The following is a 21,072-nucleotide window of genomic DNA, read 5'->3' as shown; positions in this document are numbered from 1 at the left end:
GCGCGCAAGCGCAAGAGCTGACGCGAGGACTCGTCGAAGACTCGGCCGGAAAGACAAGAAGGACACTGAAGTCTTACGTTCTTTCCCACATCATCCTGCTGGTTGACGAGCTGTTCCATTTCCAGGCGAAGCTGCTTGTTGGATCGCTCCAGCTCCTCCTTCTGGTCCTGGGCCTCCTACGCACAAATACGGCGATGCGGCCCAGTCAAGGCTTCACAGACATCCGGATGAAAATCATGAACCGCCCGCAATAGGCTGCACTCAAGTGTCGCGGAAGAGATGCGTCGAGCACAAGAGAGCGCCTCGGTCGTGTCGTGTGCGAACGCAGTTTTGCCGTTTTTAAGGTGGGCTGCTTCCAGCGACCAGAAACTAGGCCTCGGAGTGCTGTCGTACGCTGCGCTTGTCGGAGCCGTTGCTCCGCCTGTGTTACAGCAAGACCTGTTTGCAGTTTGTAATGAGCGTCATTTCATGAGCCGTCTGAGGTGCGTTTCACAGTCATTCACTCATTCGCTGTCGAAGGTTTTCAAACGCAGCAATTCCCCCATTTTGTCACATCACGCGCTTTTGTTCTCTTTTGTTTCAAGTACAAGTTCACCCGTAGTCGAGCTTGAACCATTGGCGGTGGGTCCAGAATGCTCTGACGCGATAAAGAGGGTTTTACCGTCGTCCGACTTTGATGTACCTGTAGTGCCCTGGACAATGCAAGATAGCGCGTCTCCTTGTCTCGACTGTCAGCTTCCGCTCGGTCCTTCTCTTCAGCCAGACGAGTGCTCACCGCCTTCTCCTCGGCCAGACACTGCGGTAGAAGAGGCACAGGTGATGCGCATGGCATCTGGAAGGGCATCCACATGGGCATTGCGAGGCCCTGCCCCGACCTGGTCGAACTTCTTCTGCCTCTTCTCCAGTGCCGTGCAGTTCTGCCTCTCCCGCTGCAGGGCCAGAGTCATGTCCTCGATCTCCTCCCTGAGGCGCTCGCGCTGCCTTTCCACGCGCTCCTTCTCCTCCTCCCGCTGTTTCTCTCTCTGGACGGTGGCGTCCAGCTCTCTCTGCAGCTTCCTGCGGATCTCCTCACCGCTCTCCACCGCCGTGTTCACCTCCTCCGAATGCTTGCGCATCTCGGACAGCTGGAGAGGTTTCAGCGGCGAAAAGCAAGCGTGAGTGGCTCCGAAATAAACAACTTTGTCCTTGGTCAAGGCCAGAAAACAGCCAGACTGAAGTTGCGAGTGAGGATTGATTCAAACAAATAACGTGAGTGCATAGTTATAAATACTTCAATAAGGTACAACCAGAATACGTTTTGCTCCCGCTGCCTTTTTAAAATAATTGTTGACGCAATGTTTCACCATGCCTGTGTCCAATCATACAATGCGTCTTGTGTATGTGTTAAATACAGAGTTAGCACCTGGCGTGAAAATACGGGATGTATATATTTTGTGAAAACACAGAAGAGAAAACATTTTAGTGGGCGGCTGGCATGGATAAATGGCATTTGAATTGATGACAATGAGGAAAATGGATGTGATGAAGTCAAAGTACGTCTGTGAGGCAAATCGCTTTCCAAAAGCGGAACGGTGCTTCTTCAAGAGCCTGATTTGAGCTCCGAACAAAGAGGTCGCGAATCGGGCGGGCGCGGCCTACCTGCTGAGTGTGAGTCTGAATCTGCCGGCAATGCTCCCTGGCTTTCTCCTCTTCCTCCTCCAGTCTCTCCAGCAGTCCATTCCTCTCGTCCTCCAGCGCTCGCACCCTGGCGGCCAGGGCCAACTTCTGGCGGGTCTCCTCCTGCAAGAGTTCCTGGAGGGTGGAGAGCAAAAAGATTGGCGGGGGGGAATTTCCTCCACTAAAAAAAGCGTCAGTGTGAGTGAGCGTGTGTGTGTGTGTGTGTTACCTGTGAGTCATGAAGCTGGCTCTCCAGACTGTTGACTTCTTTCGACAGACGGAGGGATTTGCTGTCAAAGGATGACAAATTGCTGGAGAGGGACTCAATTTCATTCTGAAACAAGACAGAAGGAGTGCAAAGACGTGACGACGTCGTCGGTCAAACGCCCGGTACGGCGGCGTCCACTCGTCTCACCTGCAGCTTGTGCACTCGCTCCTCTCTTTCCTCCCTCTCTTGGTCGGCCTGGGTGAGGCGCATGGTGAGCTCCTGCAGCTGACTTTCAGCCCTCTTGCGTCCTCGGTCGCTCTCGGTGCGGCTGGCCTGGAGGCCCTTCAGCTCTGTGCTCAAACTCTGCTTCTCTTCCTCGAGCACCATCTTGGCCTTCTCCAACGACTGGCGCGCCTGAACGAGAGCACGGAGCTCAACATGACCAATGACGCCGCGTGCAGAGTGAAACTCGCGTGTTCATCTTTGTTTTCCGCATCGATTTTTATCCCAAACAGCTTGAAGCAAGCACATTCAAATTCTTCCTTAAGAGATTTTTTCTTTCTGTTTTCATTCCTTCAAAGTGCTCTTGATACTATTGTGTGCACAATGTTTGAAAAAAGGATTTCCTATGGTCTCTCCAGATCACAAATTTGTTGCGCGGGAGGGTTTGAAAGGCATCCTCCTTCTGTTTCTCCTTCTCACCCTCTTGCTGTTGTCCAGCTGCTCCTGCAGATTGTCTATGGCGGCGCTGTGCTTGATTCGGAGCTCCGACAGCTGGGCCTCATGGCGGCGCGTCTCATCTTCTACGCAACGCTGGAGGTCGTTTAACTCCACCTCCCGACGGGACCTGCGGAGGGGAGATAAAGGCTCACTAGAAACGTGCCCGCCCCAGCTTGAGATTTGATCAGGCTTTGCTTTTCGATGGGAGACTCCAAGCCACTCCTGCATTTTCCATCTCAAAAATATTCCCAACCTGATCTCATTCTTTGCTCGAAAGGAACATTTACTTTCCTCACGCCCATCGCCGCTTTCTCTTCAGCCGTCTCAGCGAAACGTCAACAATTCAGAATGTTGTTGTCTGCATCGTTTCAACACCGACTCCACATCATCCGTCCAAACCTGAGCTCCTGCTGGGCGGCGGTGGTGTCGAGGGTGTCCTCCAGCTCGGTCCGCAAAGCCTCCAGCTCCTCCCCGAGGTCTCGCCTCTGTTTCTCGGCCCGCTCTCGCATGCCTCGCTCGTTCTCCACTTCCTCCTTCAGCTCGGACACCTGCGACATGGCTTCCCTCAGCGACCTCTGAGCTTCCGAGCGGCGTGCCGCCTCCTCCTCCAACCTTTTTCCACATCGAAAGAAAGCCATTAGGTGACCGGGCTCTCCTTTTTGGCTTATTCATCGCCACGGCTCGGTGGGGCCGCACCGGCTCTGCAGGCCGGTGATTTCTTTTTCCTTCTGGGACAGGCTGCCCTTCAGCTCGCCAGAGATGAGGCTGAGGTCAGACAGCTGCTCTTGCGCCTCTATTGCCTCGGTCTCCATCCGCCTCTTCCACTTTTCCTGCTCCTGGTGCCCCTGCTCCTCGCGCTTGAGACGATCTAAACCACACGCGGTGAGAGAGGGAGATCGATAGCAACACACGGAAAACAGACATTTCTTGATGGATTGATTGACAGGTTGCCCAGAAGTGCAGTCTTGCATGACTGGTGTGTCTTATGTGTTGTGTTATATTATTTTCTCTGTTCTTTTGATGGCGGCGCGGGCACTCGCAGCGCCTCCTCTCTCTCCCGAGGAAAGAAATTTCATCTGTGCTGTATGTTGCACATGGAGCACATTTGACAAGAAAATTACTTGACTTGACAGTGATCGATACTGCATTCATTGTGTGAGGGAAATGTAATCGGGTCTTGTTCTGTACACCCCCCCCCCCCCCCCCCGCCAAAAAATGTCCATCTGAACACATGTGACCGAAACAACATTTGCACTCTCTTCACCTTCTAGGTCGGCGATGACGGCCTCCTGTTTGTTCTTGAGTTTATTCAGACTCTTGCTCTTCTCCTCTTCTTCGGTGAGGTTGTCAGTCACCTCGGCCAGGCGCTCCTCCAGCTGTCTCTTCTCCTGCTCGACACCACACGATTGACAGCGTGGGTAAATCTATTCCGACAAGACCGACGGCTGTCCACGGGACGCCAACCTTGCCGAGGCGATCTCTCTGCTCCGCCGCGGTCAGAAGGTCGTTCTCCATACTTTTGACTTTGGTCTCCAGCGAGACTTTCTCCAGCAAGAGGCGCTGCCTGGCACTTTCTTCCTCTTCTAGCTGCTCCTCCAGGTCCTAAGAGGAGATCAAATTGCGAGCGCAACATAAATAGAAAAGAGAACCAATGTTGACAAGATTTCCTCAAAATGACCAAAGCTTAGAACCCAGCAAATTACACTCCTCACAAAATGTGAGGGATATTTGGCTTTCGGGTGGAATTTCAGGAGGAGCCGAAATCTTGACAGATGAACTTCATGTGGCCTTCCCTCAGCGTTTGTGAACGCACATGTCACACACCTGTTCAGCCTTTCAGTACTGTTTGCCTCAATTGCTGTTGTCTCACAACATTCACAACAAGCGTGTGATTCTCAAATCGACCGATAAAAGTCCTGGTTCAATCAGAGCGCGTGTTGAAAGGGTCGCCCTTAATGTACCTCAAACGGAATGGCCCGCACTTCCTCCAGACCTGAATGCCATGGCAGGATCAGCTGAGTCACCGTGGAAACAAACACCATTCTCATGTTTGGCCATTATTTGCTTCTTGTTTTGTCTTGTGAATAAGATTGTGGCGAGCAATTTTCACTTTATTTGAAGCCGTGCTCAAAGGTAAAAATCGAGCAGAAACAAACACCGAGATATCTCCAACAGGTGGCACACAGAGCGAATATTGTTGATGCGGCAGGAGAGAAAGCACAGGTGAGCCTTCCACATCCATTCCAAGAATGGACGGAGACTTGTTTGTTTTTCTCCCCCCCCGCTCCACTTCCATACCTGAATATTCTGCTGCATTTTCTTCTTCTCGTTGCTCATCTGCAGGCCCCTCTCCTCCTCCTCCTCCAAGCGGCTCTCCAGCTCGGTGAGCACGTCCTCCAGCTCCTGCTTGCGACTGGCCAGCCTGGACCGCATCTCCTCGGCCTCGGCAAAAAGCTCGGCCTCGGCCTGCAGCTGGTCGGCCAGCACCGCCTTCTCCTCTATCAGCTGTCGGATGATGAAGAGGGGGCACAATTGGCCAGTGACATCTGCGAGAAGGCTCTGATCACCGAGGTAGGAGGTTTGCTCACCACAGTGTGTTTCTTGTCCAGGTCGGTGAAGTCCTGCTCCACTCGGGCAAGTCTTTCCTTGGCCTTGAGCAGCTCCGATTCTCGGATCTGGATTTCCTCATCCTGCCGCGTCACTTGCAGCAGCGGTTTCACCTGCCAAGAGCACAGCAAGACTCACAAAGCCATTCGATATTTGGTCCTAAAGCTGACAAAAGACTTTGGTAAAGTGAAAATGATCAAATGTAAGATGAGAGGAAGAGTCCATGAGCAGGACCACGGAAAATCTGGGGCAGGGCCACTAAGAATGGTCATCATCCTTGTCAAGACAATTTATTTACAGTCATGCAAGTGGGAAAATGTCGTGGGTAGTTTACAGGGGCAGTTGGCGGGTTCCGACGGCAGCCAGGTTTGTATGCAAGTCGGAGCGCGCCGTAGTCTGTCGCTAAACTCCACCAGTCATGATTACGGTAAATGTGTGTGAAAAATAACAAACCAAGGCAGTTATTTTATCCTTGTTTACAATATCAATTCGCACTACTACGCATGTCGGGGGGCAAATGCTGCGAGAACAAAGTTGAAAGGCGCTAATCTTACGAGCCGGTCGCACCTTTGTGAAAAGCCGCCACCATTGCCAGTTCTTGAGTATGAGATAAGCGTGACAGTTCCTCTGCATCACCCTCAGAGCGCTCAGCTGCTGCTGTTTCTTCATGAAGGCTCTAAGAGGAGAGCAAGACAAACACAGAGACACGTGGCAGGTGGAGAGGGCTCTTTGACATTTTGGGTCTGTTGCCGGTGTTGAAGTCCTTTCGAGTCCTTCAAATAATATTTCAAAGCAGACGCACTGAACGGGCACTTAGAAGTACAACTGAGTGACCTCAACGACATACCTTGAGTATTAACGTGTCTAATAATTGTGAGGAATGTACGCATCGCTACAATACAAGCTTGAGTAAGTTTGATCAGAGATTGCAGGTCTGAAATGCCGTCAATTGTATTCGGAGTAGAGGCAGCGTACAGTTCAAACAGTGACATGCTCCTTCGTGCATTCTGACAGATGGCTGTCAATGTGAATGAACCGACATTTCCAGTTTCTAATTAGCCCGCGTCTCCCATTTTTCATGCCGTTCGCAGCATTCCGATGGCGCCCCGCCAAATTCCCGTCGAAGACGTTCCACGTCGTCGGTTTGGATTGTCAGAAAGTTCAAGCATCCGTGTGGCTCGAGGCGCTTTTGGACGCGACCGTGCTCCTTGGGTCATTTTGTCCCAACGGGTTCTCGTTTCAACAATCAGTTGGAAGTACTCGACAAGATTTGAGTCTGCGCAGAGCCAAGGTGTCAAAATTCCAGAAGGCCCGCGAGCCAGATCCAGCACTCCCCTTTATGCGATACAATGGATGAAAATTAATTATTCGTCTCCCCACACAGAAGTGACTCGCACCTTGTCTCTGAACAACCACAATGAAGCTCATCTTATTGCTAGCATAGTGGCTAGCCGCGCTTTTGTTTTGTTTCCTCACATGGGAGTCAAAGCCGGAACTTACATTTTTGTGAGAGGTTCAGTGAGCCTGTTTAACGAGGTCGGCCGGGCCTAGACGGGCATGTATGAAGGGGCAGACGCAAATGTTGAGGGGACATTAATTGTGCTCCAGCACCTTTGACCGCGGCTAACTGACAAATTCACTCACTTGTATGCGGGGCCACTAAACAAGTGCCTTGTAAGGCACTCTCGTCTCAAATGCCTGGCGCACTTATTTGATTGTGCTAATTGTTGTTAGACCAACCCTGTATGAACTTGGGTTCGGCTTAGTTGTATGTCCTCGTCTCCACCTAAGCTGACTGCACTTTGTCAGGCCTCTAACCTCCGACCTCGTCAACTTGGGTGTCCATATGAAGACGACCGACCTTCTGTTGGAATAGTTCTTAGGGTCACTTGAGGCACTCAAACATCCTGACCACGACAAGGTTAAATCGTACCCTGAAGATGTTTTTGATTTTTGGGGTATTTCATTTAATTTTTTTAATACCCATAGGAGGGTGTTTGTGTATTTTGGGGTATTTTTCTAATGTTTAAACTGTTACCGCCTCTTATTTTTATTTTCTTTTTTTCATAACTGTCTGCGCTTTCATTATGATGAGCATCCCCCCGAGGGCCAGCACAACCACCACGTGACAGCCCCGGTTCAACACCTAGCGAGTTTTTCCTCACTTGCGTGCGAGGTAGCCTCTGGCCGCACTTTGGAAGCGTATGATGGTGTCTGTGATTTTTAAGTCTCGCTCCTCCTCCAGGTGCGCCAGCACGCCGGCTCTGAAGAACACCTTGCTTTGGCCCACCCGGAATAGGTTGGGATCCAGCTCCAAGGCTTTGATCTGAGCAAAGACAGGAGGAGATTAAAATCTGCATTTGGAGTTATTATTTGACTGGTACACACGTGTCACACTTGCGGCATGTAGGATGTGTGCAATTGTGACGTGTGGCATTAGGTCAGAAAGGCCCCCGATGCATGGCCCACACCGCTGGTGGAAAAGGACTCACCATGAGTTCTGATGCCTGTTTTCCGTCCATGAAGGTGCGAGGAATAGCGTTGGGAGTCAGAATCTCGTATCTGCGGGACACATTTCAGCTAGTGTGCGCTGAAGCAGGCGCGAAACGCGCGCGGATGAGGCACAAGTGGCCGGTCGGTGTACAATTAGAAACACTCTCACCTCTGTCTGAACTCCTGGAAGGGGATGCGGTTCGGGAAGCCTTGTCGGCAGATGCGGATGCCCTCCAGGACCCCGTTGCACCTCAGCTGGTCCAAAACTAAGTGCGGTGCCAGCTTGCCAGCCTAGGAAAAAAAAAAAAACTATTTTGTTGAAGGGAATTGCCTGAATATTTTTAAAGTGGTCCACTTGTTTAAGCATGGTAAGATTTGTATTCATGTGTCAATTATGATGACTTTATTCAGTCATTGTTAAGGAGACTTTCATTCATGTATGCATGACAAAATTCAGTCTACCGATGTATGAATCACAATGACAAAATTGTAAGATTCATTTGGGAATCATCATGACACATTTCATGAATGTAGGAATGGCATTTAACAGCATTGGAATATTACATGAATGCGTGTCAATCTTTTGAAATTGTAACATTAGTTTATGCACCATGATAAAAAAACTGGTTTGATAGAACTGTCTGATTTTCCTAATGCGTCTCACCCTCTTCTCGTGGTTGGGAATGATGCAGCGCAGGAAGTTGGGGTTGGTGTTCCTCAGCGTGGCCATCAGCTTGGCGAGCGACTCTTTGTACAGCTGGCCCACGGTCCTGAACATTCCCTTCTTGGTCTTCAGTCCCGATGCGCCAAATGCAACCTGCCCGCTGTTCTCGCCTGATGACGACACCTGGTCAAGACCGATGATGCGGTCCACTGGACAGAAAGCGCGCAGCGGGGCGGCGTTAAGGCATTTCCCACACTGATCGTCATCTCAAAAAACACTACCAAAGCTCGGCCCAAAGCACTTCGCAAATGGTGGCGGGGAGCATTTTTGGGGGGGGGGGTCAACTGAAACGCTCTAAGATGATACAAGCAAGATCTGCCTAAAAAAGGAAAATCATCCATAAAGACTTTCCCGTCTACGAACTGAGACAATTAAGTCACTACTTGTTTTTTCACTGATGGGAGCGGAGGTGTCTATTTCAGGAGGGAGGCGCACCCATCAGCTAATTGTGGTGCGGCAACGGAGGCAACTATTTTGAGGAAATACGGGACACTCGACTTTCAGAGATGCAGAATATTGCTTCACAGGCGCTACTCTTTGTAGACGTGATCACATTGAAAAAGTGCTTCTGATCTAGTTTGGACAGATGTTTTGTTTCTTTCTCAAGGCACCAAATGAAGAAAAACACCAAATGGCCAAATGTCATTTGCATCGTGTTTGAATGCTAGGAAGGCAATATTTTGCGTCTGCCGAGCTCATTCGTTGGTAAGTATTCAACTCCGCCTGGATGCCGTGAGGTGGGATGTTGCTTTGGCGTGAGCATGCTGCTATCTTCACACAGGTCACAAATCACTACTCAAGTGCCGGTGAGTTGCGGCACTCGCAATGGGAAACCAGACATCACACAGGCACATCTACTGAAAGCAGCACTAATACAGGAAGAAAAAAAAACATACAGTGAACCCACCGCTATATCGGAAATGATAAAACGACCATTGTTTTCATGGATTTTTACTGTATGCTGGCAAGTTGGAATTTAAACGGTAGCACTTTGTGGGCAAGCGTGAAGCAAGCGTGCCGATTTGGAGAACGGAGCGCCTTCTTTTCGCTTCGGCAGGTCATGTTATACCGTAGTCTCTCTTTTCTTGACAGCAAAGAGAAAAAACGGTCGCCAAACAAAAGTGTGTGCTCACTACCTGGTAGATTTTCACCGGGTGGGTCCAAATAAATCAACGGGGGTTCACTCTATTGACCTAATCAAGAGACACGGGCGGACAGAAACCACACAATCTCGAGTAGGAGGGGAGAGGTTCATGCGGGACACACGCAGCAGTGCAGAGGAACCTACTGTCGGAGCCATTTGCCTGCAGTGTGGTGTAGGAGTCAAAGAAGTAGACACGAGGTAGAATTTGAATATCTGAGGTGGGATGCGGGAAAGTAAAATGAGGGAAAAAGGACCGAGAATCAGGAAAGATTGAGTCAGCACAGCAGAGGACGTGAAGGAAGAGAGACAGATGAAAGTGTGATGCAAGATAAAAAAAAGGAGAGAAAATAGTAAGTTAGTAGCGCTTCGTTGCTTGTACTTGAGGGCTTTGAGGAGAAAAGGTGACAAAGATGTTGTTGCTCATTCACGCGGGTTGAATGCATGAGGAGGACAGTCGAGCGTCAGTCTCACCCTCCTTCCACAACTCGGAGACAAAATGGTCGGACGACTGGTGGAGGAGGGACGCCACATTGTCGTTCAGGGGATCCATGTTCTTGACCAACCAATCGTTGGCCTTGTAGTCAACCTGATGGCGCGGAATCCAGGAAGTAAAAAAACAAAAACAAAAGGTCAGACATGGTTTTGCACCATCCGCCGTTTCCTTCTTTTGGAGTCGATGGGCACCTTGCCGGCGTAGTGGATGATGGAAAAGTCGGCCTCGCCGCGTGGCTGCTTGGATTTGAAGAATTTGGGGTGGCTGCCTTGCTGACTGGTCAGCTTTTCCACGAACGACTGGTCCGTAGCTCGAGGGAACCAGCACTCTTCGTCCAGCAGAGCCAGAACACCCGGCGGTTGGGCCTAGCCAAGGCAAAGACCGGGACACGTTATGGACAAAAATGATTGTGTACCGAACAAAGGCTTGTGCACCTAGAAACGGTTTGAAAATGGTGCATCTGACCTCCGAGCAAAGGTTTTTGATCTGACAAGGTGAACCTACTGGTCTTTCAATGAGATCGATGCACGGTTGCAAGTCGAGGCCAAAGTCGATAAAGTTCCACTCGATGCCTTCTCGCTGGTACTCCTCTTGCTCCAGGATGAACATGGTGTGGTTGAACAGCTGCTGCAGCTTCTCGTTGGTGTAGTTGATGCACAGCTGCTCGAAGGAGTTCAGCTGCACAGGAGGCAAAGGAGAACGCTTGATGGGATCCTTGACGGCCCAAAAAACTTACGTAGCTGCCGGGGGCCTAAACGGCAGGCACATTTCCGAGCTTGAAGCACTGTCTTGTATTTCTTTATTTAGTCATCTACTGTGGTTATACTACACTTATTTTCAGGCAGATTGATTTGGCCACTGGATATTTTACCCTGATGAATCTTTTCTCCGTTCCAAACGCCATCAGGAATACAGCTCATCACGTTATCGGGGTACAGGGTGCATCAAAGGGTTAAATGTGTGTTTTGCTCATATTTTTGGGTTTCATTGGATTGACATTTTATGAATGAATTTACTTCAACTTTATTTAACCGGTTGGGTGTCCCACTGAGATGAAAACGCTCTTTTCCTCGAAGGCGGGCATCAGCAATTGCACAAAGTAACAGACATACGGCGAGAGAAGTACAATTTACAAAGTTCAACCATATTGCTTTGGTTTTCTTAGGCGCCGCGTTGAGATTGACTTTCTGGAATGACTTCATCACAAAATTCCAGGTACTGCTGTATATCAAATCAATTTTCCCTGTGGAAATGAATTGAAATGCCGTTAATCCATTCTAGCGTGCCAAAAGGCCCTTTTTTTGGTGGGTCATGGACTGTGTTTTTAATAAAGCAAAAAAACTCACTGACCTACAAAGTGAATGTTTCCTGGACGGAACCTGTTCAAGTTTGAAACAGCAGCCCAGATCGGGATAAAAACGCACCAGGAAGATCTCGAATCCGGCGATGTCCAGGATGCCGATGAAGGAGGCTCCTTGTCTCTGCCTGCGGTCCAGCGCTCTGTTGATTCTGTGCACCAACCACCTGAACAGGCGCTCGTAAGTTGCCTTGGCCAGGGCCTCCACGGCAAAGTCAGCCTGGAGACATGAAATGGGATCAACGTCGACGCTTTCTCAAGTTTGTATAGTCCAATTTGGAATGCGTGTTTTCAATCGGCGCCCGCACACGTCTGAGCGGTTGTGATTACGAAGCGCTCAATTATACAAAGCAGAGTGCCAAATCAGCTGTTTAAATTGTGAATGGGAGAAATAGGGAAAGCAGCAACATCGCTGTAGGCTACGGCTGATCGAAGTCTGGTGTGGAGTACCGCAGGTTCTCTCTCAAGAACTTTTTTTGTGCCAGCCGCAAGAAGGGCGTGAGGCCACGGTGAATGGCTATTACCTGTTCTTTTGTTTGGGCCTTCTGAACGTACTCCCGACCCACTTTGATCCTCGGTGTAAGGATGGCTCGGGTGAACTCCATTACGTTGATGCCCAGCAGGTGGCACAGTTTCTGAGCCGCTGTGTTGTCGGGCATGGACGCCTGATCGTGGTTCTTCTCCTTTGTGAAGGAAATGTTCCCAAACTGGAGCACGGCGGACGTCACCTTCAGCATGGCTAAGGAGACGACGGCAACGTTGAGGCGAGGTCATTGGCGAGCCGACGTACAAATGACTTGCGGGAACCTCAACTTACACATCAGCTCCTCGGGGTTGAAGCCCATTATGGCCATGGAGTCCATAGTCTGGGTGAAGTTCTCGGCATCACTCTGACCAGGGACTGTAATGGTACCTCCGCTGAGAAAGCGGTACTCGTCGGCGGTTCCTAAGAGCAGGTCCGCTAGGGGCAAAAAGAAATCACATGTTTCTCATCAGTGGTCAATCAGAAGCACAACAAAATTCAAATGATTTGGTTCATGACAAGGTATTCTCTTCCCTTCATTTTGTCACGTTTCACTTGGCTGTCCTGCTTCCAGAGGTCGATGTGGATGCTACATTTTTTGTTACAGTTTTTATTTTTTTGGTCAAATCAGATTTCAGCCTGTAATCATTACACACGTGACTGTTTCTATACTGTATCAGATTTCAAATTGATCCTCACGGGGCCAGTAAACTGGCGCTCGTTGACGTCAGCGTGTTGACGTTCTCCGCAACCTTGTCACGACCGGCCCTTTCATGTGTTTCATCACTTGATCGTTTCTCCTCACATTTCATTGACTCAGAAGCTCCATGCAACATCTGGTAAAAGATGTGGAACGTCCGCTCATCTTTAGCCTGACGGGTGGCCCGGGACTTTTCCAGGAGGTCTTGAGTTTACGAGTCAAGGATGTTCACACGCTGATATCATGCAAACAGGAAAGGAAGACGGAAGGAGCGGCCACAATAGCTTCTTTGACACAAAAGGAGGCCGCAAAGACAAATCAACCCAAACCTTGACTTAAGAGTGGTATTTATATGTCAAATCACTTTTGCCCATTGAAACGACTTGAAAAATCTGCGACATTCGATGGCAAACGGGGCTCTTCTTGCGTGAGAAGGATACAGGTCTCAATGTTGGCACCGACAATGTACCCCGCCACATCAAAATTAATGCGGATGAATTTACCCTGAGGAAAGAAATGATGTCTGTAAAAACAAAAACCAAACCCGAACGATGGTACGTGTCAAAACTAAAATACATAAAAAAATGAATGAATGATGAGCTTACAAATCTTGAGGAATTGTCATTCTTGGTCGTTTTTGCGTTGCCGAAGGCCTCCAGTATGGGGTTGGCTTGCAGCAGCTGTCTCTCCAGCTCGCCCTGGGCACGCACACAAAAATCAGTTTGTAACGCCACACACAATACAACTGAAATATTCTGGGATTAATCACTTTCGTGGTAAATGGATCTAAAGATTTAAAAATATCTAGGTGTCGTCTTTCAAGTGCATTGACACAAAAGGATGTCCTAAAATAGCCACGCGCGCGCGCACACACACACACACACACACACACACACACACACACACACACACACACACACACACACACACACACACACACGCATAACAATGGTCGCCAGCACTTGTCAGAACAATGGGCTGCCATGAGGCAATGAGCTGTTGTGGTACAAACGGGGGCAGCTTCAGCTCATACGGGCTCGCCCGCTCTTGCCCGCTGCCGTGCTTTGGTGCCACTGTTGCGCAGCGCCACCCGGCGACCGTGCAAAGCCCTTCGGCTCAACCGGGCTCGTAAGAAAGCTTGTCATGTAGCTGTCAGCCACACGGCCGTGTTTGCCAGCGGCGTAAAGCATTGTCTACCCCGTACAGTCCAGCAATAGCCAAGCTGTAGCTCTCTTATGGTCAGTCAAGAGTATTTCGTCAGGAGATTCTGATTTCATCACGTGGAGGCCAATGATGTGGCCATTATCCTCATGACTATTGCGCCAATTCAGGCATGTGGTTGTGTGTTTATCTAGCATGCACCACTCATCTGAAATGTCACCTGAGAGCCAAACATCCTAAACATTTGTTGAGGAGCACATATAAGTTGGTGGATCCAAATTAGGATGCTCAGCCTTGGCGTAGACGTTTCCGCGACTTAAAGTAGCATAATGACCGCTCAAATCAAACCGTGTTTAAAGATGATCCTGTGGTGCGGAGTGTGGTTTGGTCCACTCTGATCTGCTCACAAAAATGGTCAGGACCGACAATCGTCAATGTTGAAGGCCATTTGAAGCATTTATTTGATAGCCTTCTATCCATATGAAGGTACATGTACTAGTATGTCTTGTCGAGTTTGACATATTTGTAGGACAACTACACATTGTGTGTGAGGCAAAACTGTCCTGATGAATTCTAATCGTTAACATCTCGCAACATCTCAATAGTGGCGTGTGATGCAACGGCAGCCAGTTAGGAAACAGGCCGAGGCTCTTGCTTTGACCATACACAAAGAGAGGAGCAACTGGCTGTGTTGAGGATTTGCGTAGAATGTGTCTCACAGGTCACTCCGCGGCGGAAATGCAATCTGAAAGCCACTCTCCCATACTTACCTTTCAATCGGCAGTCCGTGACAGGCATACACACACATAGCGCTACAATCAGATAACATGGCTCTTGTATGAAGAGAGTAATTTTAGCCGTGCCGCCCCCTTCCCACCTAACCCTATTGCCCCAAAGTTAGTGCATACTCACATATTGCATAATCTGAGGAATTGTGCAGAAAGGTGGAGAGATGGAGGTGGGCAGGTGAACACATGGATGGGATAAAGAAATGGGGTTAATTAAAAAAAAGACAACAAAGACAAGAGAAATTATATGAAATTAAAAGCAAAGGTCTTGGCCGTTGCATGCAAACATGACGGGAAAGAGTCATTGTCGCTTCATCGGAGTTACTGTTGGGCAGCCGGTTAGAGGATGCGCGAAAAAAAAAAAGAAAAAGAAAGCACAGGGCAGGACAGCAGCAAGGAGTCGACTCACCTTGTTGACCAAAGTGGTGCCCCTGGTTAAGGAGCGAGCGCCATCCATCTGGGCATGCAGCAGGGGAAAGACAGCAGCGGGAAAGAGGAGCAGGAAGGAAGACGCAAGTGGGAATAAGTATAAGTGCGTCACCCCACGAGAGAGAGAGAGAGAGATGTGGCACTTTCAGAGCATGGCCCAGAGGTCGCGAGAATGCCCAACGGTGAATGACATGGGCTCGTATTTCAAAGACAAAGAAAAGAAAAGCAGCGGTAAGCGTTAGCACCGATCGTAGTATGAGACAGCGCTATTTTCTAGCCTTGACGTCGCCACGAAAATTGAAAGAGTGAGCAAAACTGCATCCAACCTGTAAGGCGTCTTTGCTCCTGATGGAAGTAGCACCCTTGTGAGAGGAAGCCACATGAGCCAGATACTGAATGACTTTCTTTGTGTTTTCGGTTTTTCCGGCGCCCGACTCGCCCCTGAAACACAGCATCCAAATTGAAGAGTGACTACAGCTCATCCTGAAAAAACAAACGGAATACATCGCATCACATCATTCGGCGGAGGCTGCCGTGCCACTAAGGTGAACGGTGAAACAAAACGGGGACGACTGAAGGTTGAACGGAGCCAAATCGAAGACTTCAAGTTCTTCTCTACACGCTAACAAATTCACGACAGTTGAAACTAGTTTCAACGTAGCCCGTTTGCAACATTTCCAACGATTTTTACCACAAAATGGTGACAAGGCCTTTGTTATGGCGGACCAGAAAATGGTTGGATGCATGCATGCAAGCACAGGGGGCAACAGCTGTGGACGCTTTCAAAAACGACACAAACTACTGCATTCAAATTTACGGATTGAACAGAGCAGTGACTCCCAACCTTCTGGCGAAGTCTAGTAACAGGCTCCAAAATGAAATTCACTGGTTGAAGTGGTAAATGGAGTACAACAGAGTCATATCTTAGTGGAAAACGAAACAGATTCACATTTTAAACGTCGCTTTGGGAATAAACTGAGAAAAAGGGATTCTTTTTTTGTGGTCTAATCTAACTATGCAGCAGGGCTCCGAAAAGGTCAGTAAAAGCGTGAAGAGAGGAAAAACAATCCCATATTACCCGAAAGCCAGACATGCGCCCTGACTGACACTAATGCCTGACACGGTCGCACACTCGACTATTCCCTCAAGGTAAAACAAATTCAGCAGCTTTCGGCTACTCACGTGCACAGGATTGACTGATCCTCTCGGTCTGTGGAAAGACAAAAAAAAAAAAAAAGTTCAAAAAGTGACATCACACCAAGTCATAAATCAAAAGCTCAAGTTGACAAGAGAATGCGCGCCCACTTCTGGATGTACAGTACCGGTACACATGACAGTTGTAAAAGCACTTTTTTGACAAGTGCAGTGGTACATTGCCAATGTCAAGGCAACTATGGGGTGTTTTTTTGGGGGTGGGGGCTGCTTTTTTTTTTTTTTTTTTTATGTTTTGTGTCCAGTGCTTTGACTGGTGCTCAAAGCTCGCACGCTGACTCGACTCCAAGTGACTCCTTTACGGCACACATCCATCACACGAATACGACAGTACGCACCGTAATCACGTTTTAGGGAACCAGTTTATTTCTTTACATTCGCTGATGTTTTATCAATACAGAACCTTATTCATGCTCCCCAAAGTCTTTGTGATACATCCATCACATGCATCCGTCAAAGGATACCACGTAAGAAAAAAAAAATGGTGGCGTTTTTAGGTGGCCGGAAAGAATTGGTGGCATTTCAAAAGGCACAAATTGATTTGACGTCAAGGTGCCACTGTAAATCAAAATCAGCGATCTGAGGACTGCACACCTAATTTGACGCCTCCTCTTAACTTCGCACCTCATGATTGACAGACGAGATGCCTGAGTGATTCATCCGGGCCAATTGTTGTGACGTGAACTTCCTTCGCGATCCGTTCTACCCTCCGCATGCCTAATTCGAGCCGCAAACAAGGTCGCCGGCCCACTTTGTCCCCCTGGCAGGCCACGGCCGGACATTTTTTGGGACCTGGACTCGTAACCGTTTCTTAAGAGCTTTTCACATGTGTTCAAGCGTGGAAGAATTCATACTGGTCCTACTGGTTCTGTCGCCGCAGTAACACGCCTGCAAGCCAACCCTGAGGGTGGTGGCTAACACATAGCCCCAGAATCTGATCTGCCCCGTCCTGTTATCTCAGGGAGACACCCTGGGGCAGAGATGTTGCTCAATCCACCTGCTTTGAAATGCTTTCTTACCTTTTTGTTTCCCCCCAGCGGTGGGAAGTGACAAACGGCAAATACTTTTGTTTCGATCCTTTAGTACAGTAGAAAAATTCAAGTATCTGTCCTTTACTGGAGTATTTACTTATCCGACGAGTTTTTACTTTTACCAAGCCTGTGGCTTTTTTTCAACCTCTGCGGATGTGCTTATTAGCGTAGAACAGAACAGACCTGACGTGAACAAGGTAGCATAAACGACAACGGCAACAGATTCAGAGAAGCAAGATATTCCCATTCCGTGGCTTTCTTTAAGAGAATGGTTTGACGTTGATTCATGGAAAATGCCTTGCGTCAATCCAAAAACCGTACGATTCGGGGATTAAAAAAAAAAAAAAAAAGTTTGTTCAGTGAACATGCTCCAAACTCAAAACACGTGTATCTCAAATCATCTCTCCCCATTGAAATGAAAGGAAATGTCATTAATCCATTCTGGTCTCCCTCCGGGGACACCCTGAGCTGTTTGCTATCCATTCGCAGGGTCCACATAGATGGAAGGACCATTCGTGCTCACAATCACACCGAGGGACATTTTAAACTGTTCCATTAACCTGCCATGCACGTTTTTTGGAAACCTCACTCTATGTTACACTTCAAAACATTCCAAAAATTTACAGTCATACCACAGTGAGACCGAATGTAAAGAATTAAACAGAGAATGAAGAATATATGGCTTTCTGAGGTTTGTTATCATTGTCTGCACCTGTTGTGTTTAAATATCCGTGCAACATAGATGCTATTCCTTAGCCACCTATGCCGTTTGACATTATTTTTACAGCATTAAGCTATTGATTGGTTGATGATGAATAGGGACATATAAGACGGTCCCTGTTGACTGTAGGGTGGCATTGAATAGCCTGACTGGAGCATGCAATGTAATTTTTTTCTGGATGAATGTGAACCGAAAGTTATCAACATGTACAGAATTAGTATCTTGACTTCTAGTTTAAGTGCAATACTTTTGCCAAGTCTGCCTACTTCAAATGATCAATGAGTGTCAATCCTACGGAATAAATTCCTGGTCCTTACAACCAGCACTGTGCCGAGTAAGGATCGAGCGACACCACTCCTTGGCACTTTCTTTCAAGAAAAATACCATCTCAAAACTAATTTCCATCCACTTTCGATAAGAGCGATAAGTGACAGGAATACCACGCCCTGGAATCGCGCTCACGGCGAGGTGACGCGACCAAAGATCACGCGCGCGATTTAGCGGCACATTCCAGTCGAGCTGAGCTGATAGCAGATGCTTGGGGATTGCTCGGCTGTCGGGAGAGGTCAAAGATAGCGGCGCTAAGTACCTTGCAGCATGCTCCGATAGGCCGCCTCCGATATGGCGTAAATGTGCGGCGGCATCTCGTGGCGCTTTTTGCCCCGGTACATCTCCACGATGGACTCGGTGTAGATGGGCAGGTTCTTGTAGGGGTTCACCACCACGCAGAAGAGCCCGGAATATGTCTGCAAAATCAGAAAATAGTCAGATGTGCCTACACGGTTATGCGCCATGAAAGAGGCAGGGCCTGCTGGGTTGCCATGTGATCCCAGCAAGTCTGTGTGCGAGTGTCTTTCTGAGGGTTGTGGCTGAGAGCAGCTCCCGTGTGCTTGTGCTCTGAGTTAGGGCCGAGCAATTAATTGAATTCAAATGGACATAGCAATGGACTAACATGCAATGGAAAGTGGCCTGGCCACATCCACGACCGGTCAATTCAGATGAAACTTTTGTCCACGCCAGTGAACGTGTGGCACAACGGTGCTCACATAAATCAAGCCTGAGTAGTATCTCTCCCTCAGGTTGTGCAGCACGGAGGCTTCATTGAGGCAGGTGAGGTCGGCCATGTCCTCCACTTTGCTGAAGCGCGGTGGGTTCATCCGCTGCACCTCCTCCCTGGAGAGCGTCAGCAGCCTCTGGCTGTCGCTCAGCTCCACCTCCACCTCGTCGCCGCGCTCCTCCTTGATGCTGGCCGACTGTCCAAAGGGAGACCAGAGGCTAGTTAAGAATGTTCCTTAAAAACGAGGGCCACACTCACACACACTTGGGAACACGTGTGCCCGAAGAACCATCATTACGTTGATTTCTTGCTTTTTGTTAGCGGCCCAAATTTAAACTATGACTTGGCCGTATCTTGAGTGAAGCGGTTTGAATGTGATATTAATTGCCCTAAATTCGCCTTTGTCCATGTATGTGACTTTACGAGGCAGGGCCAACTAGGGTGGCGCCTGACATCAGTAAGTTTGCATGTGAGTGCTTGGGCGTGAGCTGTGGCCAGCAGCAGGTCCTGTATGAGTGTGCTCATTGCCTGGCTCTCCTTTCCCACTTGCATGACATTACAGTAGTAAGTTCCCGGGGATCCGGGGAATGGATTAAAGCCATGCCGTGAAGAGCAAAAATCCACCAGGAACTGAAAATCCCTCAAAGAAAAGTTGAGAATTGCCCACTGATGCCACAAGAACTGTGACGTAGCAGGACAAACTGGAGGGTCACTTTGATTGGCTGTGCTGTGTGTGTCATCGGTGTGTTGCCGCGGTGACAAAACTGCGGCGGGGATGGGCAGCCTTGACTGAATGACTCAACAGGCTAAACACTAACATTGAGAGAATTCCAGACACCTGACACATGCGGAAGGGAAAGTGCTGTTATTTAACAGCACGGCTAAACGATGAGTGTTTTTATATCATGATATTAGCGCGAGCTCTAGTTGCAAAAAAAGAGAGTGTTCGAGTCCGGTGGGGGTGGGAATGATGTCAAATTGTTAACTTTCTGACTTTTTCTTTTTTTTTGGTGGCAGCATTACAACTCTTTTTTTTTTTTTAAGTTGACCACTTTTCATAAAAATGATTAACTTGATTGTCACAAAACCACAGATGTTTCAACGTTATAGACGATTTGAGCGTCCTAACGCTACATGCTTTGTCCCGTAACTTTTTGGGGATAACATTCTGACTTTATTCGATCATGACATTCTGGTGTTCTTGGGACCTTTAAATAGTGTCTGGTCTGCGGACCTGAGACACCGGGCAGGGGCCGGGGTGCTCTGAGAGGTAAGGTGAGGCCAGGCCATTTCGTGATTTGAAAACAAATCACAGGATCTTCAAAAAAACTCTCAAACGAGCCAATGAAGGGATGCCAGAGTGGCAGTTATGTGCTCCCTCTTACAAGTACCAGTCAAAAGGCGAGCGGCAGCATTCTGGACCAACTGGAGATGCTTCATGGAGGAAAGTAAGGGAAGTCTTTCATATAACAACTGAAGGAGCACCTTGAGGCAACCCTCCCTGGCCATTTGCATCATACAGATATAATACATCATTTTCATACATCAAAGTATTCCTCTGTGTTTTTGTTTTTTGTTTTTGCAGGCTCTACTACTGCGCCGTGCTTCATGAAAATCCATCTGTGGTGTAAATTGAAATCATGGATGAGACAGAAAAAGGAAACAAGGGCCTTTCTTGTCACGTTGTACATTAGTCACCCCGAGTAAGTACATGCTGATAATATGAAAGTAGATTCAAAATTGCGCATGCGTGTTTGCTCAGCAGTGACATTCTCATCGGGAGCGTAAAATGAAGTCAGCGTCTGTGTGAAGGGGGAATGTGAAGGGAGACCATTGTTCTAGTCATAGTTTGCGCTGAAACTAGTTTGGCAGAAAAGATGGGATGACGTCAAATTCACGCCGAGTCCTGCAGCGAGCACCAATCACTGCGACGCTGCAATTTACACAAAGTGGAACTTAGTAATGACGTATTGTAGCAAAATAAATTCAATCCCGCTAGTCCTCGAGGCCACGGAGCATGATGAGTTGAGCAAAATAGGCACAAAGAC

General features: G+C 48.5%; 1 protein-coding gene across 6 annotated transcripts in view; it reads right to left on the bottom strand.

Moving 5' to 3' along the window:
- The window catches only part of myh14 (myosin, heavy chain 14, non-muscle), a 32,452-nt gene that overhangs the window by 5,214 nt on the left and 6,166 nt on the right, over positions 1 to 21,072 (bottom strand). For 2 of the 6 annotated variants that reach the window (XM_019868946.1, XM_019868947.1), the window contains exons 3-35: positions 19,014 to 19,220; positions 18,557 to 18,713; positions 16,186 to 16,213; positions 15,330 to 15,444; positions 14,984 to 15,031; positions 13,231 to 13,323; positions 13,066 to 13,129; positions 12,731 to 12,829; positions 12,220 to 12,363; positions 11,927 to 12,141; positions 11,470 to 11,622; positions 10,550 to 10,723; positions 10,237 to 10,410; positions 10,024 to 10,138; positions 9,697 to 9,765; positions 8,349 to 8,557; positions 7,854 to 7,975; positions 7,684 to 7,753; positions 7,357 to 7,517; positions 5,759 to 5,867; positions 5,173 to 5,304; positions 4,883 to 5,089; positions 4,049 to 4,186; positions 3,849 to 3,972; positions 3,281 to 3,452; positions 2,984 to 3,196; positions 2,567 to 2,711; positions 2,072 to 2,278; positions 1,886 to 1,990; positions 1,639 to 1,791; positions 876 to 1,124; positions 683 to 796; positions 78 to 176 (exon numbers count right to left, since the gene is read on the bottom strand). In XM_019868946.1, the coding sequence (XP_019724505.1) occupies positions 78 to 176; positions 683 to 796; positions 876 to 1,124; positions 1,639 to 1,791; positions 1,886 to 1,990; positions 2,072 to 2,278; positions 2,567 to 2,711; positions 2,984 to 3,196; positions 3,281 to 3,452; positions 3,849 to 3,972; positions 4,049 to 4,186; positions 4,883 to 5,089; positions 5,173 to 5,304; positions 5,759 to 5,867; positions 7,357 to 7,517; positions 7,684 to 7,753; positions 7,854 to 7,975; positions 8,349 to 8,557; positions 9,697 to 9,765; positions 10,024 to 10,138; positions 10,237 to 10,410; positions 10,550 to 10,723; positions 11,470 to 11,622; positions 11,927 to 12,141; positions 12,220 to 12,363; positions 12,731 to 12,829; positions 13,066 to 13,129; positions 13,231 to 13,323; positions 14,984 to 15,031; positions 15,330 to 15,444; positions 16,186 to 16,213; positions 18,557 to 18,713; positions 19,014 to 19,220 (4,584 nt within the window). Of the gene's footprint in view, positions 1 to 77; positions 177 to 682; positions 797 to 875; positions 1,125 to 1,638; positions 1,792 to 1,885; positions 1,991 to 2,071; positions 2,279 to 2,566; positions 2,712 to 2,983; positions 3,197 to 3,280; positions 3,453 to 3,848; positions 3,973 to 4,048; positions 4,187 to 4,882; positions 5,090 to 5,172; positions 5,305 to 5,758; positions 5,868 to 7,356; positions 7,518 to 7,683; positions 7,754 to 7,853; positions 7,976 to 8,348; positions 8,558 to 9,696; positions 9,766 to 10,023; positions 10,139 to 10,236; positions 10,411 to 10,549; positions 10,724 to 11,469; positions 11,623 to 11,926; positions 12,142 to 12,219; positions 12,364 to 12,730; positions 12,830 to 13,065; positions 13,130 to 13,230; positions 13,324 to 14,698; positions 14,711 to 14,983; positions 15,032 to 15,329; positions 15,445 to 16,185; positions 16,214 to 18,556; positions 18,714 to 19,013; positions 19,221 to 21,072 lie in introns of all 6 variants that reach the window. The other 4 variants (XM_019868949.1, XM_019868951.1, XM_019868950.1 and 1 more) reach the window with 4 other exon arrangements.

Source organism: Hippocampus comes, unplaced genomic scaffold (assembly GCF_001891065.2).
Source record: "Hippocampus comes isolate QL1 unplaced genomic scaffold, H_comes_QL1_v1.1 scaffold67, whole genome shotgun sequence".
Classification (NCBI taxonomy): domain Eukaryota; kingdom Metazoa; phylum Chordata; class Actinopteri; order Syngnathiformes; family Syngnathidae; genus Hippocampus; species Hippocampus comes.
The sequence above is the reverse complement of the archived record's forward strand: the minus strand, read 5'-3'. Positions and strand labels throughout refer to the sequence as shown.